General features: G+C 36.0%; 1 protein-coding gene across 3 annotated transcripts in view; it reads left to right on the top strand.

Annotated features, from left to right (window-relative positions):
• LOC104039408 (sodium channel protein type 1 subunit alpha) overlaps positions 1-27,803 on the top strand; it is a 96,916-nt gene that overhangs the window by 50,228 nt on the left and 18,885 nt on the right. For all 3 annotated transcript variants that reach the window (XM_064451508.1, XM_064451506.1, XM_064451507.1), the window contains 8 exons: positions 443-681; positions 2,962-3,135; positions 3,753-4,109; positions 4,803-5,282; positions 10,925-11,042; positions 12,403-12,557; positions 15,222-15,395; positions 17,926-18,048. In XM_064451508.1, coding sequence (XP_064307578.1) covers positions 443-681; positions 2,962-3,135; positions 3,753-4,109; positions 4,803-5,282; positions 10,925-11,042; positions 12,403-12,557; positions 15,222-15,395; positions 17,926-18,048 — 1,820 coding nt within the window. The remainder of the gene's footprint in view (positions 1-442; positions 682-2,961; positions 3,136-3,752; positions 4,110-4,802; positions 5,283-10,924; positions 11,043-12,402; positions 12,558-15,221; positions 15,396-17,925; positions 18,049-27,803) is intronic.

Here is a 27,803-nt window from a genome sequence, read left to right as displayed (position 1 = left end):
AAGTGCTATTCTAGGTGATAAAAATGTGTTTTTCTTGAACTAGGAATGAAGATGATATTGAAAATTTTTACCTAAACACCACAAATTTAAAAATAAAAATTTTTACATAATAGGTCAGTACATGGGAGGAACAGGCTGAAGTGTAATCAAGGAACAATAAAATACATAATATGAATTGATGCATAAATTGATACTGTTTGGAATAGTGATCGGAATACAAAGAAGTTGTGCTTGCTAGATAAGATTTGAAGAAAATAAATACATTTTCTAAGAATTTTAAAAAACTTTCTTGAAAAGCCCTGTAAAAAAGTATAAACGGCACACTTATAGGAAGTTAATCAGTACCAGTTTAGACCGACAACTTGGCTGGTATAGTTCATACAGAATTGAGGAATGTTAGAGCAATCATGTGGTTACTGGTATGAACTTTCTTTTCCCACAGAACTTGAAGAATCAAGACAGAAATGCCCACCATGTTGGTATAAATTTGCAAATATTTTCTTGATCTGGGACTGCAGTCCACATTGGTTAAAAGTAAAACATATCGTCAACTTAGTGGTAATGGACCCATTTGTTGACCTGGCTATTACAATTTGCATTGTTTTAAATACACTCTTCATGGCTATGGAACATTATCCAATGACCGATGAATTCAATAACGTACTTTCAGTTGGAAATCTGGTAAGTTGGTTGGGTCTTTATGTTCGTGATTTGGAAGGATGTCTTAAATAACTGAAAGAAGGAGTTTTAACAGCTTTTTTTTTTCCCCCTACTCTTTAGAAAGTAGATTTATGGGACATTTACTGGCCTCCAGATACGACTCTATCAGAACATTTTTGGAAGTTTCACTGTCAACCCTGCCTCACATAACTTAGGATACAGTAAAAGCAAGATATTGCAGTGTTCTGCTAAGCCAAATTACAAATTTTTAAAGTGGCACCAGTGCTACATTAAGTAAAGTCTGTCTTAAACAGAAGTTGATTTGTCTAACTACTAAACCAGGAAATGCATTGCTTCCTTGAAAAAGACACTATGGAAATAAACATAGTGTTACTTCTTCAATCTATACAATATAAATCTTTAAATTATTAATGTGTTTTTAATCACTCTGTTTCCTAGCCACAGGTTTACAATAGCTAAAAGAGACATTTGGAAGCATTTTTAGAATTTTAGTCTGTAAAAGACTTTTTATGTGGCTGTATGGATTGTTTTATTTATATATTTTATGTAAAATTATTAAAAATATCCTGCAGTACTTCTTCCTCTTATAGTTTTTATATTTTTTATAATCAGATAATTAGTAAGATATCTTTTCCTCATGTTGTCAACTATATTTTCTCCCTTCTACTTCAAAAAAGATAAATTATTAAAGAATTCAGAAGTTAATTTTTTGTAGCTCTGATGCTTTTGAACTGACAGGTTTGATCACATAGAAGTATCTGCAGCTGCAGTCCTACTTTGCGTCTTATTTTAAGAATTGATTTCTTATAACAGGATTTTTAATAATCTTTGTTTTATAATGAGGAAAAAATATCTCAGGTCATGTAAATAGCTACAGGATTTAGAAGGGAGAATTAATAGATAAATGTGTAGCTGGTTTTTATATACTTAAAGGAAACTTTGAATCTGAGTTTCCTAGTAAAGTGTAAAATCTTGTATTGTAGCAATTTAGGTTTGTTTTGCCACCAGGAAAATGCCATATAAATCTTGGTGTACATCTGACTACAAAGGCAGTGCGAGAGAACCTGGCTGTAAGAACCATGCTCTTCCAGTCTCAGGCTCCCTGACATAAACCCTGTCAGGGTTTGCCTACTCCAGTAGTTCCACTTTAAAGCTCCTTAAGAACCTCACCACCCTGACCTTTAGGAACCTAAGTCAGTGTTCAAACTGTATTTTACTTATTCCTACCTCTTCCTCAATGATTGTAATCCTGTAGCTTAAAAAATAGTAACCTTCACCTCTCTGGTGTTTATATCTGGAATGTATTTAAAGATAGTAATAAAATGCATTGGTGTTCCTAGGCAGAGAAAATCAAACTCTTCTTGCCATCTCCTGATTATCCCAGTTAGATTATTCTCTTTAGCTGTCCCATTTTCTGTTCAGCTTGCTTGAAAATGGGTTATCAAAACCAGAATGAAAATAATTCAGACCAGGGATCAGGCAGTCTTTAACAGTGGCTTTAGTAAATTCCTATCCTACAGGAAATTCTTCTAAGTCTTCTCTCAAAGCTACAAAGGGTCACTGCCTTGGTGGCTCTTAAATATGATTCCTATGTCATTCAGCATAGCATCCCATGATGATAAAATATTACCAGCAATATCATGTTTAAAATGCATTCTTAAATGCTCTTTCATTCCTGACGTTAAAGTGATTGAGCCAATCAACTTCACTGAACTTACTGGCAACACCCAGTTAGAAGTTCCTCAGCTTCAGCAAATTGTTGTATCTCAGTCGATCCCCATCTGGTATAAATAATTTTACTTCTGTTGAATTGAATGAGATTATGGCAGGTTATACCAGCAAAGGAGCTTCCCCTCTGGAGTCTTAGATTTGGCCTCATTCATGCTGCTGTATGATGTAATTAGTATACCAAGAAAGATTTTATACCATGTAATTTCTTGGAAAGCATTCTGGTTTATGTTGTGAAAATCAAATTTGGGATATTTTTTCTACAGTACATGAGAAAGTCCATATCCTGATAGAGCTGAAATTGGATTATAAATGTTAGAAACCAGAAGTTTTTGTAATTTGTTTAGTACTAAATTTAATTAATTGAAAAAATTACTTGGTTTGTATGGCACTCGTTCAGGGAAGGTGGGCATAATAAATCACTACAGTACCCTGAACTATTTTTAAGTATCAGTTTTGGATAAAATATTGATTGAACTAAAAACCTAGACAACAGCTAAATCTGTAATATTATATTTCACAATGAAATAACACACTGCATTTTGCATTCAGGTCTTCACTGGAATCTTCACAGCAGAAATGTTTCTCAAGATAATTGCAATGGACCCTTACTATTATTTCCAGGAAGGGTGGAATATTTTTGATGGTTTTATTGTAACCCTTAGCTTGGTTGAGCTTGGTCTTGCAGACGTAGAAGGACTCTCAGTTCTTCGATCATTCAGATTGGTAAATATACATCAATTGCACTGATCTTTCAATGGGGCTTCACTGAAATAATATATTTTTTTGCCTTAAAAATTTGCTTGATGTTTGTCATGATACTGATCCTGACTCTCTTATTAGTACAAATCCTTATTACTTGCCGTATCTTACTGGGAATTGATAGAGATCCAAACAGAGACAGCAATGGGTGCCCTGGGCCTATTTCCAATGTATTTATTGTATATACACACTTTAAACCTCCTGCTGTGCAGAAACAAATGGACTCACTAGATGTGTTGTGTTCTGATTGGCATCACAGGAATAGATCTGCTCTACAAATACCCATAGAAAAGTGGCCCAGATGATTTTAACAGATGAAACCCTAGACTTTAAATTCCATCTAATATGACCAAAAGCTTCTTTGGCCTTCAGTAAAAGCTATGCTTTAAGGATATCAAGCTCTAACTTCACAAAATTTTGTTGACTGAACCTTCCATCTTCATACTTTTAGACAAGAGGATACCCTCTGAACAGTCATACTCAGGGCATCTTTTGCAGTAATATCCTTCCACAAATTAACTTTAAAATATCTTTGTGTCTTTCTTGCTGATTGTCCTAACAATATTTTTCTTTTCTTCCAGTTACGAGTTTTCAAATTGGCAAAGTCTTGGCCAACTCTAAATATGCTGATTAAAATTATTGGCAACTCAGTGGGGGCTCTAGGGAATCTGACCCTGGTGCTGGCCATCATTGTGTTCATTTTCGCTGTGGTTGGGATGCAGCTGTTTGGGAAAAACTACAAGGAATGTGTCTGCAAAATCGCAAGTGACTGTGTACTTCCACGCTGGCACATGCAAGATTTTTTTCACTCTTTTTTGATTGTGTTTCGAGTACTGTGTGGAGAATGGATAGAAACAATGTGGGATTGCATGGAGGTTGCTGGCCAAGCCATGTGCCTTACTGTCTTCATGATGGTCATGGTGATTGGAAACCTAGTGGTATGTAATCAAAGCATTAGCAAAAAATTATTTAGTAATAGCATGGGCTCAGTCCTAAAATGAACTAAGTGCTCTGGCTCTGTTTCAGCAAAGCACTTAAGCAGGTGTTTTCATGCAATGCTTAAAGTTAAGCTCAAGAGCTTTTTTGGATTGAGAACAAAGTATTTTGCAATATCAAAATCCTAAGAATATTAGAGCAAGCACTTAGTTACGTTCTTAATTTGTCTTTTGGCTCTTTGTAAATATTTTGTGCTTCAAATAATTTTAGCTTATGGGCTTTTTTATAAATCGTTTGCTCTGGATGTTTTTATTATTTATCCTGTATGATTAGTCACCTAAATAATCTAAGTTCTGCTGTGTGATGGGATAAATTAAACTTTTTATTGATGCTGAATAGCAAATCTTTTATCTCTGTTTTTAGATTTTAAGATTTTGCACCAAAATATTTCAATAGTGTGGGGATTTAAAAACCCATTTACAGATATTAGTCAACTGTAGGAATACTTTTGAATAAGCAAAATTTTAAAAACCCAGTTTTTTATGAAGAGAAAAAGTTTTGAGGGTAATTTTCTTTGGTTATTGTGAATTATTGGGATTTCAGTCTTCGATGTTGCTAATATAACAGTTTGTAACAAAACAAATGTTCTTTGTTGGGATAAAGTCTAGAACCTCCTTTTTTTTATCTTTCTGCAGGTACTGAACCTATTTTTGGCCTTGCTCTTGAGCTCATTTAGTGCAGACAACCTTGCCGTGACAGATGATGACAATGAAATGAATAATCTCCAAATTGCTGTAGCACGAATGCAGAAGGGCATAGATTATGTGAAAAGAAAAGCACGTGAATTCATCCAAAAAGCTTTTGTTAAAAAACAAAAAGCTTTAGATGAAATCAAACCACTTGAAGATTTGAATAACAAAAATAGCTGTATTTCTAACCATACAGTGGAACTAAGCAAGGACCATGACTATATTAAAGATGCAAATGGGACGACTAGTGGCATAGGCACAGGTAGCAGTGTGGAAAAATACATAATTGATGAAAGTGATTACATGTCATTCATAAACAACCCAAGCCTCACTGTGACAGTGCCCATTGCTGTGGGTGAATCTGACTTCGAAAACCTAAACACAGAGGAATTTAGTAGTGAATCAGACCTGGAGGAAAGCAAAGAGGTATTCAGATATTTTGTGCATCTCTCTGATCTTTTGACCATTTTTTCTTTTTTTTCAGCATAAGCCAGTGTATTCAGTTTTTGATCACTTCTTATTTTGACACTTCTTTGTACATGGGCAGAAATGAGTGTATAAAGGAGGGTTTAATTCTTGATGAACAAAAGTGAGAGAAAGGGTTAAAATTTACAGTCTCCGAGAGGAGATAAGAGGCCGGGCAATGGGAGACCAAACTAACCTATAAAAACTGTTTGTAGTCCATATGGTAGTTACATCAAGTGGTAGAGCAGGGCAGTGCCTTAGCCACAGCCTTATTCCACCAGAAACTTTTGTTTGCCTCCTGTAACAAGGATCCATTGAGGTGTGTCATACATCATCTCTCTGCCACTCAAAAAAAAAAACCCTCTATGGGATTTTTTTGTGATAAGGTGTAAACCAGAAAAAATAGAGATATTTTATCTATTTCCTTTAGACACTGAAATTCTTTCAGATTTTAATATTGTCAGCTCTTCTAAACCTAGATTCCCATAAAAAGAAGTTTTAACCATAAGCACTTCAAATTCACTTTGTTGTTAAAACTGAAAAATAGTATCAACAGAAGAAAATATTTCATGTTGCTAAGGGAATGCCAAAGCAGGTTACAGATATAAAGCCTTGTTGAGAACTGTGTTTTTAAATAACATTTAAGGCTATAACTATTCCTTTACATGTCTTTGGGTCTGTGGCTATTTTAATAAATTAATTTAAATTGATTTGATAACATAATTTGGAAAACAACTACACCCTCAGTGACTTAGTTTCTTAATATTTTAGTCAAATCAGAAAATTTTCTATTCAGACACTTAACAAAATTAGTTTTCTGACTTGAGGAACCTCAATCTTAAACTAGCTAGTTTCCATTCTGGTAGCAAGCCAGCTTCTTTGTGGGATAGGTCATCTTCCCCCACCACTGTTGTATTGCTAACAGTACTTTAGACACCTAATTATAGGCTAGCTGAATTCTGTGCTGCTGTCATTTCAGTGTGCATAAGACCTCTAGTGTTCTCAGCAAAAATCCAGTGTTAAGCTAAGTGCAATCTTTGGCTCCTCCTCTGAGAAAGTAGACCTGTACAAAACAGCCTCTCCCTCTGGCAACCTCTTTCAGGCACAGTGTTGTTCCCATTCCCCAATTAGTATCTGAAGCATTAATATTTCTTTTCCTGTTAAATATTCACCAAAATATCTTATAACTTGGCTTTGACTTAAGCTTCTGAACCACTGCCACAAGAGGGATTGTAAGAATATGCTTAAGCACATTATGAACTTGCCCCAGCATGAAGAATTTTTAAATAGAACAACATTTAAACAAAGATTGACTGAAGAAAAACATCAACTGGTCATCTGCTCTCCCCACAACTACCTTAATGCTGGCCAGGCCAGTCCAGTCTTCTAACCCATCATAGAGCAGGCAGTCAAATGGAGTGACACAAGCTGGTTATGACTGACCAGTGGGGAATAGATTCAGTTTAGGAAAGATTTCTGTAAATGTGCTGCTACCTGTAGGGCCAGCGTTACCTTTTATCCCATTGAGAAAGTACTATGACATTTCTGACTTGTGAAAGACAGCTTGTGAAAGACCAGCTCTGTAACACAGTCTTATATGGAAAATCCATTGATCAGTCCTGGTTTGTTTTTGAGTCCAACTACTTATTTTATATTGACTGTTATTATAATGGGACTATAGAAAAGAATTTATAAATACCAGAACAGCAGACCCTTTGAATTAGCTGAGTTTTTGATGAGAACCCACTTACAAAAGACTGCAGGGGTTCTCTACTTCTCAGGCCAGAGGGCACTAACAGGCTAGTTCCAGCCGGCTTCAGACCATACTGAGTTTTTAAGCACCATTCCTGGAGTTTTACAGTGCTGTCCAAAATCCTTTTTTGCTGATTGGGTCACCTCTAAAACCTGGGGGTTTCTGAGGGGGTTTTGTTTGATTGGTTTGGTTTTCAGCTGAGTACTATTTTGTCCCTTAGCAAAGTAACAAAGTAACAAATTAATAACCTTAAAATTATAAATTACACTGTTAATTTCAAAGTGCTTAATTTTACTGTGCAAAAAGTAACTGACAGTAATATTACATAAAATCTGCTTCTTAGGAGAAAATAGAGAAATAGAATGAAAAGGGTTTTTTTCCAGAAATCACAGAATCATAGAATGGTACGGGTTGGAAGGGACCTCTGGGGATCATCTTGTCCAACCCTCCCTGCTTGAGCAGGGACACCCAGAGCAGGGAGCACAGGAACACGCACAGGCAGATTTTTAATGTCTCCAGGGAAGGAGACTCCACAGCCTCCCTGGGCAGCCTGTGCCACTGCTCTGGCACCCTCACAGGAAAGAAGTTTTTCCTCAGGTTTAGCTGGAACCTCCTGTGTTCCAACTTGTGCCCATTGACCCTTGTCCTGTCATTGGGCACTAATGAAAAGAGCCTAGTCCCATCGTCCTGACACCCACCCTTTAGATATTTATAGGTATTGATGAAATTCCCCCTCAGTCTTCTCTTCTGCAAGCTGAACAAACCCAAGTCTCTCAGCCTTTCCTCATAAGGGAGATGTTCCAGTCCCCTGATCATCTTGGTAGCTCACTGCTGGACTTGCTCAAGCAGTTTCATGTCCTTCTTAAACTGGGGGGCCCAAAACTGGACACAGTACTCCAAACGTGGTCTCACTATGGCAGAGTAGAGGGGGAGGATAACATCTCTTGACCTGCTGGCCACACTCCTTTTAGTGCAGCCCAGGATACCATTGGCCTTCTTGGCCACAAGAGCACAGTGCTGGCTCATGGTCAACTTGTTGTTCACCAGCACTCCCAGGTCCCTCTCAACAGAGCTGCTTTCCAGTAGATCAGCTCCAAACCTGTACTGGTGCATGGGGTTGTTCCTCCCCAGGTGCAGGACCTTGCACTTGCTCTTGTTGAATTTCATGAGGTTCCCCTGAGTCCAGCTCTCCAGCCTGTCCAGGTTTCGCTGGATGGCAGCACAGCCTTCTGGTGGATCAGCCACTCCTCCCAGCTTGGTATCATCCGCAAACTTGCTGAGGTTACCCTCTATCCCATTATCCAGGTCATTGATGAATATGTTGAACAGGACTAGACCCAGCACAGACCCCTAGGACCCACTAGTGACAGGCCTCCATCCAGACTCTGCTCCATTGATCACGACCCTCTGAGTTCTGTTGTTGAGCCAGTTCTCAATCCACCTCACTTTCCACTCATCCAGCCCACACTTCCTTAGCTTGCCTGTGAGGATGCTATGGGAGACAGGGTTGAATGCTTTACTGAAGTCAAGATAGACAACATCGACTGCTCTCCCTTCATCAACCCAGCCAGTCATGCCATCAGAGAAGGCTGTCAGGTTGGTCAAGCATGAGCTTCCCTTGGTGATTCCATGTTGACTGTTTCTGATAACCTTCTTATCCTCTACATGCCTGGAGATGACCTCCAGGATGAACTGCTCCATCACCTTTCCAGGGATGGAGGTGAGGCTCACTGGCCTATAGTTCCCCAGGTCCTCTTTCTTGCCCTTTTTGAAGATGGGAGTGACATTTGTTTTCCTCTAGTCCTCGGGCACCTCTCCTGTCCTCCATGACCTTTCAAAGATGATGGAGAGTGGCTCAGCAAGAACATCTGCCAACTCCCTCAGCACTGGTGGGTGCATCCCATCAGGGCCCATGGATTTGCAAGGATCCAGTTTGCATAGGTGATCTCTGACCCAATCCTTCTCAATCGATGGTAAGTCTTCCTTTCTCCAGATTTGTCCTCTCTTCTCTGGGGGCTGAGATGCCTGAGGGCCAGCCTTAGCAGTAAAGACTGAAACAAAGAAGACATTCAGTAACTGTGCCTTCTCTGCATCCTGTGTCACCGAGGTCCCTTCCTTGTTCAGCAGTGGGCCCACTGTGTCCGCAGTCTTCCTTTTACTGCTGATGTATTTAAAGAAGCCCTTTTTGTTATCTTTGACATCCCTCGCCAGATTTAATTCCAAGTGGGCTTTCCTCATCATATCTCTGCATACCCTGACAACATTCCTATATTCCTCCCAAGTGGCCAGTCCCTTTCTCCACATACTGTGAACCTCCCTCTTCCATTTGAGTTTCTCTAGAAGCTCTTTGCTCACCCATGCGGGTCTCCTGGCTCCTCTGCCTGACTTCTTCCTCCTGGGGATGCACCGATCTTGAGCTCAGAGGAAGTGGTCCTTGAATACTGCCCAGCTCTCTTGGACCCCCTTGACTTCTAAAGCCCTAGCCCATGAGATTCCTCCTAGCAGGTCTTTGAAGAGGCCAAAGTTGGCCCTCTTGAAGTCCAAGGTTGAAAAAGCTTTGTAAAAGTTTTGAAAAGTATTTTCAAAATTACTTTGAAAAATGATAAATAATACTGCAAAGGATGATTTGTGAAAAATTGATTACTAGGAATATACACTATTTTTCTAAAAACTCTGCAATGTAATTGTGCAAAAATCTTCTATAAATTGGTTCTTGTGACAAATAATGACAGAGCCTGAAACAGGATACATCAACCCATTTTCCTGATAACATTGAAACATTGTTCTTCCAACCTCTATAGTCACCACAAGATGAAATTAACTAAAAACTGGCAACTTAAAATAATTCAGATTTTATTAAGCTCCATGCAACTCAGTGTCAGTGAGTCCTGGAACTATTACTGAAAAATGGACTGGCTCCTGCTATAGTAAGAGTTCTGTTATTAGAGTTTGGGGATCTTTTTGTCCTCAATATCAAAAAGCCTGCTGCAACCTAGCATTGATAAATATATGTTGCATTTATTCCTTTTTTTTTTTTTTACCTCTACATCCTTAACATGTTTCCTTCACAACTTTTACCCAACCTCTATCCATGATACCGAACAGTGAGACTGCAACCAGGTCCCAGCTGCATGTTACAACGCTTTGCGAATTTTTAGGCTAGGATTAGCTTAAGGGAATTCAGTTTTTTAAAATTTTGTTTCCACCTTCCACTCCTCTCTCTTCACGCTCATCATGTTATCGATAATCTGATTAGGTTATAAAACACAATCTCATGTTTTATTGGCCATCTTTAATCTACCTCAGCTTTATTGTATGCAGCTTCTGCTTCACTGTAAGCTAGAATTTCAGCAATTTTAATCTGGGCTTGCTGACCTCTAAAGTATGGCCTTCTCTGCTGATCAGTGCTTTTTCCTCTCATTCCTCTGAGCTACCACCTCATTTATATAGCTATGTTTAGGCTCTTACCTGCTTTTCAGTAGACGCTACAGATTTCTGCATATATATTTAAGTTTCATTATTTCTGTGTAGGTCAAGAGATCATTGCCACTTATGGCTACTTATGGTCATAAATCTTTGCAGGCTTAGCATAATTATTCATATTTTTCAGTTTAAAGCATAATTTTGTTTAAAACCTTATATATCACTGATACACCTTCTAGTTAATGGATCCATACAATGCAGAAGGAAAACCAGACTGTACAAATTTCATCTATGTTTGTCAGCAATTTATTTATGATGAATACTAGAACATTCAAAAACATGGCAGAATTATTTATTACTCTGAGAACAATATTTGCCTTAACAATATATACTGGGCATTTGTGATGCTTTTTGTTTTCCTTTACAGAAGTTAAATTCATCTAGTTCATCTGAAGGTAGCACAGTTGATATTGGACTTCCTGCAGAAGAGCAACCAGAAGCTGAACCTGAAGAAGCCCAGGAACCAGAGGCCTGCTTCACAGAAGGTGTTTGGAACAAAAATACTAATAATACTTATTAATGAAATACGGAATAATTATCTATTTAAACTAAGTATTAATATTAATGTATGGAATTACTTTTTTGTTAATGTTTGAACTATGATTATTAGCAGTAGTACTTTTAGACCATAATTTCCCATATGGATACTGATACCACAATTATACTATGTATCACATAAACAATTAAGAAGACATTTTATCATAAATTTATCATTATTTTGAAAATAAGAAAAATATATTACTAAAAGCTTTATTTTAGTACAAACCTGTACATTCTGAGTTTAGTTACAGTCTCCTAGATAATAAAATAATGCACTATTTTTATACCACTCTTCATAGATATCTACCAAAGTGCTTTATAAAGTATACTTTACTGAAGCAGCTGTTGAGTCGTAAATTAAAATCCACACCTGGACGGTTTTGTGCAAAATGCTAAATGAAACTGCTACAAATTAGCGAATAGAGAAGGAAGAGCCTCTGTGTGCCACCTGGGGCAAGAACAGTCTCACCTGGTAGATTCATTAATCTTTCAGGCTTCCTTCTATCGGCCCTTTTGCACAACTTAACAAAACAAGAATCTGGTCATAAGCTTTATTTGCAAAGGCATTTCCTTGTGAGAAACCTGGATGTGTGCATGTAAAGAAGGTGGGGAAAGGAATAGTTTTAAAACAGTAATGTAAGGATACAAACGCCATTTTTGGTATCTGTAAGCAAAAGTCAGAACTTGGAAAGTAAATGCTATCGTCAGTGCTGGGATTGGTTATTTCTGGACATGATAACAGACGTTTCTTTAGACATTTACACTGAACTAGTAAGAAGGAGTACTGTAACAGACTTTGATTTGGCAAAGAAAATACCATTACTGGTTACTAGTATTTTTCTACCTAAATGAAAGAAGAAATGAAATCAAGTCAGCAGCTAAATCATAAAAGCTTAAATAAATTAAGGGCACAAGTTAGAGAAGGTAGCTGGTACTGAAAAGCTCAGAACTCAGATATGAGGCTTAGAAATTTTTAATACAATAAATGCAACATTGTCTGAATTTAGCATCCCAAACAACCGAAAGCACAAACTGTGTGCACTGTATTGAGCACTTAGTTCTTGATGAGAAATACTTTCTTCTCACTCGTTCATTTAACTGTAAATTCCAGTTGTCTCTGTGTTAAATTGTTTTGCTTTGGAGAAAAAGAAGGTCACCTAGGTGAAAATCTATTAGATTTTTACTAAATAGTACAGCTTCTGGAAAGGCAGCATTGTATCGTTAACAGAATGCACAACCAAAACTAATGCAATTCAACAAAATATCTTTTTTTCCCCCCCCGTCAACACATACACTATCTCAAAGGCTGTGTACGAAGGTTCAAGTGCTGTCAAGTAAGTATAGAAGAAGGGAGAGGAAAGCAGTGGTGGAACCTTAGAAAAACCTGCTTCAAGATTGTCGAACACAACTGGTTTGAGACTTTCATTGTCTTTATGATTCTCCTCAGTAGTGGAGCTCTGGTAAGCAAAACATGAAGAGAGTGTCACAATGTTGTCAAAAAACTTCTTAAAAGTTGGCTCTTCAAACATTGTTTTAAGTTAGTTTTCTCCACAAGAAAGAACACAATTCAAATGACAGAATTAAGTTCTAGTCCAGCCTTTGAAAGAATAGTAGAAAAAGTCCCTTCTCAACAGTACAACAAAAAAAGAACAGACATAATTGATTAGAGAGAGCTTAACTCCTTTACTGAAAGTGATAGCGATATGCCTGAAGAGGGACAACATGTGAAGAAGAGAACATATTTAACTTTGCTATTTGAGTTTGCTCTCTAGTTTTCTGGTGTTTACTGATATAACTCAGGGACAAGAACTGTCACTGATGAAAAAATACAAGCTTGGAAGTAACTGTAATGGCATAAACAGCTCACAATACCTGGCAAGAGCCAGAGCTGGCTTTATGCAGTCTTATAAATGTTATATGCTAGAACAGCAAGAAAGATTAAGACTGTTTGTAATTATTCTAATCTAAGAATAAGAATTTATTATTTATGTTTCTAATTCAGCTTCTACTGACTCATACCCATGTAGACTAACAGGATATCTGTAAAACATGAATTTGCTTTAAGGTTAACAAGTATGTGAGGGCAGAATAAAAAGAAGCCAGCCATAACATAAATCTATAACAATAAAAGAAACAAAGCATACCAATAATATGTTATTTCACAATTACAAATAATGAAAAAGAATAAAGAAATTGGAGATGAACTGTTAAATAAAGGTGAGCCTGTATACATACTGAGCTGAAGTTTCTTAGGCAAGCTACTTGCTCTGAGGTAATGGAGAGTGTATCTAGCATCTACCCTGGTAGATGCAATTACCCTTGGGTAAATTACTGAAGTTCCTACATCATAAAACAAAATTGTATTGCAAAATCTTATTATATTATTTAGACCACTGCAACACTTCAAAATACAATAATGGTTAGCAGTTTATTATTACACCTATCATTAGTTTCAGCAAAATCTTTAAGAATTGTTCTGCTTTTGTTTGGTCCAATATCAAAACAATGATCAAATAAGCAACTTCTACTCAACGCAATGTGACACCTTCCCTGTGATTTAAAACCCCCAAAATAACAAAAGACTCATGTCTTCAATACTGAATTTTGGTTCATGCTATGAAGTAGAGAAGACCTTTAGTGACAAGAATTTGAATGAGAGAAAAGTACTGGCAAGTACTGATAAAAGAGAATTTCCATCGTATTTAGAGGAAATTTGAGACGAGATCCCACAGTTTTAGCACCTCATGCTTGTGAACCTAAGGCTTGTGTCACCCACAGACATTTATTTTGTGAAAATTCTTCAGAGACCAGGGATTAGTCCAAGCCTCTGGAGATATGAGATACTTTGATGACTTTTATGACAGTGAAAAGATCTCTTTGGACCTGCCAGTACTGTATCCCAATGTTCACTCCAAGGCCACACTCCAGCAGAGTCTTACTGTCATTACAGCCAGGAAATCTGGCAAGCACAGGCACACTGCAGGCTGCCTGCAAACCCCCACCCTAGGGGCATTCAGGCAGGGAGCAGACACGCTCCTAGCTGCCAAGAGCATTGCTAGCTTAGCCTCTGGTATACTCCCACCTATAAGAAGAAAATTATATATGTTGGCTCTTCCCAGTTTTATGAGATAAAGTTGTTAGTGATTACATAGAGTGCCTGATCGAAGCATCCAAAATTACTGATAAACATAGGTTAATTTGATGATTGAGAGACAAACACTACTCATTTGAACTGACTAATGTAAAGTGATTCTAAAGCAGGCTGGGTAACAATGAATGTTAGTATCAATAAATATCAAAATCTTTGCAAGCTAGCAGGTCATGCCAGCTCTTTGAATCCAATAAAATAATTTATTCTTCATAAGCAATAATAGCATAATTAAAATTTAAAAGCAATTAAAGGGAAAACTTCTTGGAGGACAGGAGGAATTTCTGAACAGCAGAGGCTTGTTTTTTCAAATATCTGAAAATGAAAACACACAAAAAGTGTAAATAGCACTGCAAGGATCTCAGAAATTTTATGCATCTCAAAATGAGAATAATATATTAAAGCAGGTATTTATATAGATAAATATGTTTTATAAGAAAGGAAAAAACTTATGATTCATCACTTACAATTTTCAAAAAGCAACAGGACTTAAAAACATGAGATCAATTGTATTGTCACTGTCCTGAAAACTTTACAGCTATGGCCCTGGATTTTGAAAATGGATCTACCTACATGCAAACCTAATGAGCTCAGTAAAATTCAGTTCAGGAACATCACTGCAGAATCAGTGCTTTTTCTGAGTACCAAAAATTATCTGAGAAGAATAATTCACCATCAGCAATAAATAAATAAATAAATAAGTAAATAAATATCTCCGGCCTGTGAAGTGATTGCTGTGTAGTATCTTCTTCTCCCTCCTGTGAGCTGGAAAATATAGTTCCATAGGGAAAAAACAGGTATATACTGCATTAAGCAGAAAATGAGACATTAGGTAGATTAGGCATTCCCATGCCTTTTCTTGAAGAAAGTTTGTTTCATTTATTTCTTGCCTTTTTTTGTGTGTGTGTGGTTATGACATGAATTGTGTGCAGTACCAAAAGCGAACAATAAATACCTTTGAATGTGCTTACCATAGGCTTTTGAAGACATATATATTGAACAGCGCAAAACTATCAAGACCATGCTGGAATATGCTGACAAGGTCTTCACTTACATCTTCATTCTGGAAATGCTGCTGAAGTGGGTGGCCTATGGCTATCAAACATACTTTACTAATGCCTGGTGCTGGCTGGACTTCCTGATTGTCGATGTATGTAGTATATTTCCTAGGAGTTACTTCTATATTTTTTTAAATTACTTGCTGTAGTCTTCAATTTAAAAAATAAGGTAGATGGAAAAAATTCTGTATTTCTCCGTCTTTCACTTTACACTTACAACACTGCCGTCCTATACCACAGAGATAAGAATGACTGGAAGTTCTGCTAACAAAAGAACCTCACATGGGAGCCCCACAAGCAGTTAAAGGGTTTATCCCAGCGCTGTTGTTGAAAGAGGTAGTGCTGGCCTCCTTTCTACCTTTGGCAGGTCATTCCCACCTTCAGACCCACCTTCCCCCCTGCTGTGGTCTAAGTCACATCCAGCACTTGGGTGTCTGGTCCACCAGACATCAGACACTCATCTGGATTAAAACTCCTCTGGCAAGAGAACAAACATAATGTCCTCAAATTTCAGCATATGGTTGAATTAGGGGCTTACAAGGAATGCAAGATGTATGTGTAGCATTGGTGGTGTGGCTCACTTAGTATTAAAAGTCTAGTGAATATTACCGAACTGGTAATATTCACAGCTGTGTTTGAAATCAAGCTCAATAATCTTCTCTGCAAGGGTTATCTAATAGTTATAATTCTATTGTGCTGTGCTGTGAAATGGGGGAGACAATTTCTTGATGTATTAATGCAATTACAGAGAATTTAATGTCTTAAGTATGCCCCCTTGAGAAAACCTCCAATGTGCAGAAACACATACTGTTTCTGCACTCTGTAAAGTTCTGTGTGTGAAACTAAAATGCTATGTTTTACATAGTTACAAAACCACAACCACTTACTACATTCTCAAGATAGAAATTTCTGGTAAAACTTATACCAAAAAAACCAAATATTAAACAAGCTCAATTTTAAAATTAAGATGCATTTTGTCTTGGATTCACTTACTTAGAAACAGACACTGAATAGGTAAAAGGTGAACTTCATAAGCAGTTACTGAATCAAAAAATTGCTAAAAATCCAACAGTTTCTGAATGTGTTCCCAGCATACAAGGGCTAATCAAAGCAGTTATTTTTCTCGAGCTTTGTTTTGTGACTGGTGCCTACAACCTTTTTGATTGGTGTACATTATGGATTAAATATATCTAGGATTCAACTTCACATATACAGCCTCAGAAAACCATGTTCAAACATAGTACTCATACAAAGAAAGTACCCTCTCTTTGGAAAATACTTTCATTCGTTAGTATATAAATTCTTCTTTACAGTGGCACCTATAAAAAAAGCTTGAAGAAGCATGCAAGCAGAAGCACTGGTTCCTTTTCTAAACTCATTTTCACTAATGTTTGACCTTATTTAAATCATAATATCCCAAACAGCCATCTTGTGAATCTGAAAATTTGAACGCTTATTTGTGTGAAGGTATAACGCATATTCAAGTGTCTGAATAAGTTTATGATTAAATCCTGGATTTACACACCTGGATATTTTCCTTGATTTATCTTTAGATTATGGCAGCTTGAAAACTTGAAAGTTTTCAGTAGTATGATGAATGTGCTGGAGAAATAAATTCCAGTTTCAGAAGACCTGTTTTTGAGTGTTGCTGGAGCTCAGGACTGACACCTACAGAAAAGTTCTTAACTTTTAAAAGCTAAAGATTTCACAACTAATACTTGGTTTTAAATATGGTTCATAAAGAGCACTGTCCTAGAGTTCTCTTTACCTGATGCATTGTTCTTTATGATGGAAGAGTATATGAGTCATTGTGCTATTTTTGGCCCAATAAATAGGTAAGGAATTAGAGCAGGGTAATGAAGGACCAATTAAGGGAAATGGGAAGAAACCAGAAAGTATTGTTTTGGACACAAGCCATAGCAAATGTAGAGAATATGGTATTTCTCACTGAGGTAGTGTAGGGCCATAGAATACATAAAGGCCTGCGGATATGAGACTTTATTACACATGCTAGCTATGGAACTGTTCTTATAAGGTCTTTAAGAAACAGCATAATCCAGGTTAATGTCAGCCTGTAGAGCACATAAATTCAGCAGTCAAGCAAAAGGATTAGTCAGTGTAACTTAATATAGAAAAATTAATCCTTTATACTAATTTCCAGGGAAGCAATGCTGCTCTGTGACCCATCTGTTAATTCAATGCAGGCTTCAATCATTTCCCCTTCCGTTGCAGGAAATCAAATGGGTGTTATCAGCTGTATTATGGATCCCAACAGCACTCTAAAACAAAGAAGTGAGAGCAATACTTAAATTGGTAAAAAGAAGAGATTAATTTAATTTGGGTTTTGTAGTTTAGAATGCCTTCAAATCACTAGCAAAATATGAAATTCAGAAGAATTAATGTTTCCAGATATTGTCACCTTATGATATTTTTGTTTGTTTATTCACCTATCCGACTCTTCTTTCATATTACTTCCTTCTTTTTTTTTTATTTAAAAGACTTCCTATTCCTGAAGAAAGTGGTCCAAAATTAGATTCTTCTAAAGAAGTTTATGTCTCACATCTATGGTATGTAAAGTAGTATGTGCAATATAATAATTTTTACTTTCCTGTTTTCATATAGGTCTCTTTGGTTAGCTTAACAGCAAATGCATTGGGTTACTCTGAACTTGGTGCCATTAAGTCCCTTAGGACACTAAGAGCTTTGAGACCTCTAAGAGCTTTGTCACGATTTGAAGGCATGAGGGTAAGACAACATGAAAGAATCTGAAACTATGCATGCATAGAAAGAATCCATGCATGCAGAATAAGGAATGACAAGTCCATGCAGAAAGGCTGCACTACCTTTTTATCTATTGCATATCTTTTACTAACATATAAGCAAAACGCTTCATCAGTTCACCTAAATCCATATGCAGTTTCACACAGAAGTTACATTCATTGAGGTTACTTTACTTTCTAGCCAATCTCAGGAGTTTTTTCATATAAGGCTTTGAAATAAATACGAACTCTCTTAACAGTTGCTTAATAATGAAGGTGTGACAAGATTTTATTAATTTTTTACTGATAAACACCACAATATTTATACAGGAATATAATTTAGCATTAATTAATAAAGATTTTTTCTGTTACCAGTTGAAATCCTTCATTTTTCTTCATATTTGATAAAACACTTTTGGTCTAACCCCACTGAATTTTAGTAGATGATACTAGAGATATATTAATACCTGCTAGTGGTCTAAATCTATTTCTGAGTTTGGCTGACTTTAAAAACAAATCAAGTTATTTGATTTCTCTATGAAATTATTCTTTTTGTAAGGTAAATGCTTTTCTTATTTCAACAAATCTCTACTCAATACAATGTATATAAGGTGATTTCTTACTTATCCTGAGTAACTTAGAGGCCCTGCATACTGTTCATCTCACTCAAGAAAGCATTTTAACTTATTTTTTCATTTGTTTATACCTTCTGTTCCTTAAAGCCACTGAATACAAACTAACTCTATATGCATGTCATTGAAATATGTTTTATGAGAATGTTTTTTGCTACTTCATGGAAATCTAAGAGGAAACAATGCACTAATGAATTTCAAGTCAATTATAAACCAGTAGAATAGCCTGGAATGTAGTCTGAACAACCTTAGATACAAATTAAGCTTACGCAAGTCAAATTGAGGCTTAGAATTCTGTTCCTTAAATTGTATTCTTCAGGCTACACATCTTCAGAATATACTTCAGAATGCATCAGAAAAAAAATAGTAACCAAGTTCAGTTCCATATAGCAAATTGACTTTTAACAGTTTTCTCGTAATTTGAAGTTCATTAATCGATATTCAGCAGGGTAAGAGCTGGTCAAGTACTACAGAATGTATGAATTTTCATTTAAGTTTGGAATGACTATTTGATTTAGCCATGTTTGCTTTGTCTTTCTTTGTATTTACTGTTCATGAACATTCAGATAAATGTGGTTTTGTGCAGAGAAATGTTGGGAAATTGCTGTCAGATTTACTTCTTTAATAATGTTCTGGTCAGCTGCAGCAGGACTGGGAGACCAGTATAGACGTTGCACAGGGACAAGAAATGCAGCACTTTAGATGATGTTAGAAAAAACAGATCATTTCTAGAAAGATAATGTCAAAACTGATTGCCAAATGTTTTATTCCATTTTTTTCTGTATCCCTACATGGTTGCCTTAGTAAATTTTCCATTTCGAATATTTAGGATATTCGTGCTCACATAGAAGCACCTGCTGAAATCTATTTACTGTTTTCCCTTATTTCTCACTAAATAACTATGAAACTATGCCAGAAGCCCAATCATATAATAGAATTTCAGATACATAACATGAATCATTCACAAGCAACTGATTGTGTAGGAATCACAGACAAGCCTGGAAAAGCAAAAAAGTTTTAATCTCTGTCCTCCAATATTAATGATAATCAATGAAGTACCTGATTTCAGTCAGTTTGCAGATTTGATTGGCCAACTGTATAGGCCTTATCTTTACTATTAGTTACATGTACTTCTGAAAATGGTGTTTCCAAAACACTTGGCAAGTATTCACAACAGCTCATTGACAGATAGTAGCATTGCTTTATGAATGACTCACGAACAGTAAAAAGATTCAAATAACAAATAATTGACCAGCTCATGGTAAGACTATAGTCAAATTACGTCTTCTCAGAGACTGAGTTAATTTCATTAAAATCCATGAAAATAGATTCTTTTGTCCGCCAACAGAAAATAAAAATAAATCAACTCTCTTTGCTTTCTTATATTGCCTGTACCTACACAGAGCTGTGACAAAATAAGCTGAGTTGTTATGCAGCATGTATTTGTAATTTTAATCTTTACCCCTATGTTCAAAACTGTGCAAATTTTGCCTTGAAAATATGAGATTATGTGTATTCCACAAAAGTCGCTGTATACAAAAAGCTCTGCATCATTTTGTAAAACAATCTGCTAACTTCTCAGCTACTTTTTCTTAAATAAGTTTACCATTCTGGTGAATTGCAAGAATACAGCATTTCACATAGTCAGTAAATGCTAATAACTATTCTTTTATTCCTAAATATGAAACATACTTCACTTTTTAAGCTATATTCTTATAAGTCTACAGTTATACTCTGTAGTTACAACTTAATTTTGTAATTGTGCTGTTTCATAAATGGGATAAATTCTCTTTCCAAAGTGAATATAAGATATATGAATCCCTTGCACCAAAATAGCATACATGTGGTCTGTAGCCTGTGCTTGCCTTGAGCATGGAAGTGAATTTTGCCATATTAAAGGCATTTAAAATATCTGTTAGTATTCTAAATTCTGAGAAATTTTACTACTTTCTATGGTGAATCTCAAAACCAACTCCACCCAGTTGCTGGAAGGCAAAGTAAAGACTTGCTTTAATTTAATTTAAATTTCTGTCAGGGTTTATATTCTTATCTCAATTAGTGTACATTCTGAGCAGAAGTATCTGCAAACAGAGATTTGAATATACCCATTGCTTTTTGTTTAGCTTTTTAGTACTTGCAATATAATGCTTTTGCGCTAGTTCTGAATTGATATGCTACTTGTAAATGCAGAACACTGAGTATACATTGCTTTGCTGAGTTAGAGAACTAAGTGACAATAAAGCATGCATTTGTGTCTAATTTCACAAAATAAAGCATGTCATGCCGTGCTTCATTTATTTATTAGAGAAATAGTAGAAGGCAGCAAATAATCTGAAATCCACTTGCACTTTCAGTTTTGCATGCCTTATGCATATTTCTGGCTGATGGCTTTAAACATTTACTGTATTTCAAATTTCCAGTCCAATTTCATAACTTGTAAAACTAAATTAGAGTATTTGATGTCTTAAATATCCTCTAAAATTCAATGGCTGTTCCTTAGATTCCCTTACCAGGTAGTGATAATGAGGCATTTTCAAGAGTACTCCAAACTTCATTAGTAGGAAAGAAACATTTCTCATACGATTGAACTATAAAACAACATCAAGTGTCTGTCATTACAGATTCACAACTAATAACAGGCTATATATTTCTATTTCATGTAGGATAACCTTTCTTCAGCTTGGATGGGGTGGACCACTAGTTCCTCCCCTTATCTGTATTATGGGTACAGTATTTTCCCCTTTTCTACCCTTAATGATTACACTGTGACTAATCACTACATTGTGTATTTGGGGTTGGAAGGAGAGAGAATCTTATCTGAGAATCCCAGTCGGAGCAGGAGTAGATTATTTATATTCACCCTACACCCCCTTTTTAATTGCTTTAAATCTTTGGAAATAATCCTTTGAAATTTCTGATGTTACAGAAATAACATGAAAACTTTTGGGAAAATCAGTATTGTTATTTAGAGCTATCTGAGTTCTTTTCCCAGGAGAAAGATACCTCAGCTATTTTTAGATTTTTAGATACTTCTTCACTGAGATAAAAAATGGCTTTAAAAATGTGAATCTGGCTTTTGCATCGTTTTAGAAAGATCCGTGCTTTGCCGTTACTCAGTTTATAACTACATACATTCAAAAGTATCCCATTGAAAGTTTTGAACATTACTTGTAATACCTTAAGCACACACCAAAACACTATGATCTGAATAGTCACAACTAGAGTTATTTATATAATAGCAGTTTAAATCTTTGCATAGGTTTTAAAACCCTGTGTGTTACATTAAGTAAATGACTCCAAGTGTATACAGATAACACAAGACATCATATAATATATATAATCCTTTCTTGGAATCTGAATTCAGCCTCCTTTGGCCTGTGTTGGAAACATGTTTTTGTGACTTTTATAAAATGCCAATAACAGTATTATTTTTGTAGTATCTTCCTTGGAGTTCAGAAATGTCCTGCAGAAGACATGTCAGTCATATAAAAATTTGCATTCACTATCAGACCCTTAGAAAAATCCAGTTCTTAGACAACAACACTTGCAAGAACCAACTGTAGGAGGGTGACAGTAGTGCTGGGGTTTTTATAGCTTCAGTGTAAATGATGTATCAACATAAACAGCATTCGCTGTAAATTTAGCATCTTATCGCACAATTAAGAATTTTATATTCTCTCTCAAGAAAGTGTATTCTCTATCTTCTGTGAGTTTCTGTTAAATATAGAGGAATACATTTTGTGGATCAAAAGATTATTCAATTTGAAGGATTTTTTGAGGACTTTGACTTATTAATTATTTTTGAGTTTTACGGAAAGTCTATTAGAAGTGTTATGTCTCCTGAAAGACAATTAAAAACTTTACAAACTTCGATGTAAGAAGACTCTGTATAGATGTTCATAAATTGTACAGGAAATATCTTAGTATTCTGAGATTTTTCTTAGACTGTTATTCTACTATTAGAAAAGAATTTTGAAGGAATTTCTTATATAATTGAAACTGATATGATTTCTGTCTGGGTTTGTGTTTGTTGTATGTTGAAGAAAATCCTTACTTTTAGGATCAAAACAATGAAATTTGAATGAGATACATAATACAGTTTACATTTTAACTAAAAATGTTAAAGAACATATAAAGGTCAATCACATTTCATTTATGCAACAGAAAGAGCAAAATTTGGTTCTTTTTCACTGCATCCAGTGAAATTCAGAGATATTGTTTCCACATCAAATAATTACTCTGTTTCATGCTACTGTGTATTTACAATATTTACCAAGTTTTCTCAAACAAATGCAACCATATATTTATTGCCTGGGAGATAATTATTGCATTTCATTATACAGTATGTTATATTATGCCTTTTAAGTTGTCTTCAAAAGTATTTTGTCGCATACTGGGTTTCTGGTGAGAAGCAGAATGAAATCTGCTCCAGGAACTCCAGTATTTTGTTAAATCCAACAGTGCAGCTTGCTTTTAATAGACTGTTAGGTGAATAAGAAATGCTTTGGTTGCTACTTTAGCCAGGTTAAATTTTCTTATAAAAGCTAGGACAGAACTGCAGAATCATTGAGGTTAGAAGGAACTCCTGAGATCACCTAGTAGAACCTCCCTGCTAACAGTTCTAGCATTCCAAGATACAACCTCACCAATACAACCAATAGCATGAAATTTTTACAGCACAAAGTGTTATAAAAATAGTTTGTGTGTTAAGTGCTTGAGGAAGAATTTTGCTTTCTTTGAAGATAAAATTCTCTATCAATCAGAAGCATTCTTCAGTCAGCTGCACATGTACAGTATCAATTAAGGAAAAGTAGGAAAGACTGACATTATTAAGGGAGTGATTTTCTTTTCCTCTGAGATCTTTTCTCTCTTGCTCCAACTTTATTTGTTCATTGCTGTTAAGATTAAGATTTAGTTGTACCTCCTTGTCAGATCTCTGATTCTTTCCATCTGCCTCTTTGCATAGTCTCAGTTAAATCAAAATTTTTCTTCACAATTGCTGTTTTAAATGGTAGTTTTCTAATAATCTTCACCCCATATTCCCAATACAGTCTTCATTTTACTCAGAAATTGAAAACTTTGTTATAAATCTTGTCATAAATACACAAATTTTTTCAGTTGTTTCACATGTGAGGTTCTTCTCGTGCCAGTTCTAACACTCTGACAAAATGCATTCATTTCTTTCATGAAACAGCCTTTTGTGCTTGTTTTGCTTGATTTAAATAATGTGCTAGTCTCACTATCATAATTTACTTCTATGTACCCTCTATTTGCTACTTTGTAGTGGTCCAAAATTAAGGATAAGCATTAGTTTGCTAGAATAAGATTTCAGGTTTATTTTTTCATTTGCTTCTAACGTTTTTCTAAATGTTATTTAATTCTGGGCTATTATAATCACAGGTCATGTAGTTAAGAATAAATTATATGTGTGCACATGGCATTATGGCAAACTGTGTATCAAAGGTGGTAATATTCTAGTTCTTTTACTCTACACTTCTTAAAGGCAAAATCCACAAGAAAGCTCTAATTTTGATGGGAGGATAGAAAAAAGACAAAGCCAGACTCTTCTCAGATGTGCAGTGATAACAAGAGGCGATGGACACAATTTGGACTGTGGGAAATTCTTATTTGATATAAGGCAGTTTGGGCAAGTTTATGGTTTTTCTTTTTGAGGTTTGGGGGTGGTATTTGATTCTGGGGTTTCTCTTTGTGTTGGGTGGGGTTTTTTTACAGTGAGGTAAATACTGGAACAGTGGAACATAATTAGTGGATTACAGATAACACATTCATACAAACATGGGGCACCACCTTGATTTCTGTTTGTGGGACAAAGTTATAAGAGTTTCTCACAAGAAGTTCATTAAGATAAAATACAGAGGAGTAATTAATTGAAAATGAGAAGGTTTGAATAACTTGGATGAATCTACATTTTTAGACTCACCACAGTTCATCCCTAGAATCATTATTTGGATCATGTCAAGTAGGTTGCACTTTCTCTCAAATCAAATATTTAATTCTTATCCTCTGTTGTCTCTAAAGCCAATTCATAGCTGATCATCAAGCATAAGCAGCATGCTTCTTCCCAATGTACCCCTTCCAAGCTACTCAATGAGAAAACATGTAGTTTTGAGGTGTCTTGTTGAAGCATGCATCAGCAAGTAAAAGAATTCTCTCTCTCCCCACCTCTGCCCCCCACTTCTCCCTCCCCCATTCTGTCCTCATCTGCTAGTTTGCATTGTCAGATATGCTTTACTACCTGATATAAACATTGGAAAATTGCAAAATGTTTCTTTATTATCTTTGAATAAAAGGTCCCATCAATGGTACTGTTGTGGGAATGTACATATACTTTATCCCTTTAACATAAAGAACTTTTAATCCTTATATATCCATACATGACATCCCACTTCCATCAGACTCCATGGATACGCTCAGATGAGACAGGCTATCTTGTGTGGGAATATTTTTCCTGTACTGCATCACCACTCATCTTTCTTCATGGGCACCTCCAAACCTCACATCAAGCAACTGCAGCAAAGATTCCAAAGCCTCCACTGAGGATCAGTCCTAATCCTCTGCACTGGGTAGTGTTTGTAACCTGTCTGCTAGCCCATAGGTCAGGTATCTCGGTTGCCTTTGTGAGGGGAACATTTCCAACTGACGTAGCTTCTCCTAATTTAAGCCCCATACCCATTTTTTTTGATCCCAGTGACTTTCTGCTATATTATGTCTTGTAGAAGTGCCTCCCCTACCTCCAGAGAAAGGCAGTTTTCATCATCTGTTTTGTAGCACCAGGGAGAACAGGAAGCCATTATTACAGCATTTTTATTATTTGGTCAGAACAAAGGGACTGTCCCAAACATTTTTGTCACACTGAGCCCCCTGCCACCTTACAAACACTTGCACGTTGCATGTTGGAAGAGGCAACAGGAGTGAAGACTCTGCTTTCACAAGACACTGCAGAAATAAAATGGTCCCTGCTTTCCAGCAGGGACTGTAAACACACAAACAGAGCGTGTACTATACTACTGGTACAAGATGTTTACATTACATATATACTATACCTTGAAAAAAATCAGTGATTATTGATAAATTATTTCTCAGTGGTTAATTTCTTTTTTTATTTTGGGAAAACAAGTTGCTCCCAAGTGTAATGTTTATTGAATAAGAAAATAGTACTTTGAATTGTCAGGCTTTGGGGAGTTTTAAAATTCAGATTAAATCCCTGTTTTCCTGTTCAAGTGCCAGTCCCTTCATATAACTTTTTCTAAACTGTTTAGGATGAAAAGGGGTTACATAAGATTCGATTTTTGAATGATAGACATTAGGCTTAAAAAGGGGAAAAAGGTTATCTTGTGCATGCGTGTGTATACTTACGTATAAATCATCATATTTGGAGTAAAATATCAGCAGAAATCTTTACTTCATTTTAACAGCTATAATCCACTGTTTCATAAGTTTAAACCAATCTCCTACCCAGTTAAAAAACTCTGCCTATGAGAAAGAGTTAGGCCTATTTGGTTAGACATTGTTTACAGCTTATTTAGGGGTAGCACATTGCTGATCATGATCTCAGTGCTGTCTGTCACAAAATGCTCTCACAATGAAAATGAACTCAAATAGTTATCATCAACTGGGTGTATTCCAACTGAATTATTTTAAGGAATCCACAATTTAATGTGAATTATTTAAATGTTTAAGCTCACTTTCACCCTTGTTTATCTTCGCACAAACCTGGATAGTAGAAAATTTCATCACTGCACTGGTGGATGATCACATAATTGATGACAATTGTATTTGCTGAGATTTTTTTCTCTTGATTTTATTTGTTGATTAAGACTTTATCACCACTGATTACCCTGCAGGTCCACGCATTTCCTCTTTTTACCTGACAAACCAAATGAGAAAATTGAAGGAATTGCACGTTTCTTAAGGTACTTCTCTTTTAGAAATCTAGTGCCATTTTACACCACACTGCATATCTACAAGGTTCCAGATTATCTTTATGTATACAATTTTAGTAGTGAAATGTCAGAGACTTCCAGTTCATAAACTCAAAGCCATCTATGATCTCCAGAGTGTGAAAAGCTTACTTAGAGATACTCTGCAAGAATTTCCCCATTCTTCATAGATACAATTATGAAACTAATTTCATCCCTGGGGACTGAGGAGCCATTCAAGTATTTTTTGGAGAAGGTACTTTAGAGAATTCTTGGGAACATTTTGCTCTATACTACCTACCTTAGCATTTCTAATTACCTTTCAAAAGGGTTTGTCAATAAGGCAGTTAGTATTTTGGATTTGGTTTTGCTGTGCGATTAGCAAAATCCAGGGGTTGGGGGGTTTGAGTTTGGTTTCTTTTTTTTTGTTTTTGTTTCAGTTCTTTGAGGTAGGGGGGTCTTTGTTCCTATCACATGGACACAAAAGAGCACAATGGGTGCATATCTCTGTTAAATTTGGTTTGTGTTACAAATTTTTTTTTTTGCATGTCACCTTATGAGCATATCTATTTTTATTAGCACCAGTCTTTGGAAAACACCTTTTTAGAGAAATTCCTATTATATATTTCTGACTGGTCTGATAGGAAGATGTGCCCATGCTTCTTGATGCATGAACTAGAAAATGGATAGTATGCATATGATAGAGGATCCTGTCATAGTGGAAAAGTTATCAGTTAAAGGTACATGAAGGAGAGCCATACATTGAATTCAAGCTTCTGGACAGCTGATCTTACTGTGTTGATGCTTGGCCTGTGAAAGTCCAGTGGTATGCTTATGCTGCTCTAATACAAATAAATCACCTGATGCACTGGTTCTCTCATAGCTGTTGATTCATTAATACAAAGAGCAAGGGATGGAAATTCTCAAGACAGAGATTTGTTCCAATAATTCCTTGCCTTGGACTATCAGATAGTGCTAATCTTTTTGATTCAGATATGGGCATTCTTCATGGTCTCCCTCAGATGCTCTTTTGATCCCCTGGCTGGGGAAGTTACTGTATTCCTTATGTCTTTTCCTCCCTTGCATCAACTCCTCCACAGTTTAAAAGAGAATACACTTGTCTGTTACCTGATACTCTGGTCAAGTTGATGTGTTTTCAGCATCTTCTA

This window comes from Phalacrocorax carbo, chromosome 5 (genome assembly GCF_963921805.1).
Source record: "Phalacrocorax carbo chromosome 5, bPhaCar2.1, whole genome shotgun sequence".
NCBI classification, from domain to species: domain Eukaryota; kingdom Metazoa; phylum Chordata; class Aves; order Suliformes; family Phalacrocoracidae; genus Phalacrocorax; species Phalacrocorax carbo.
Note: the sequence above shows the minus strand (reverse complement) of the source record. Positions and strands in the feature narration are given on the sequence as shown.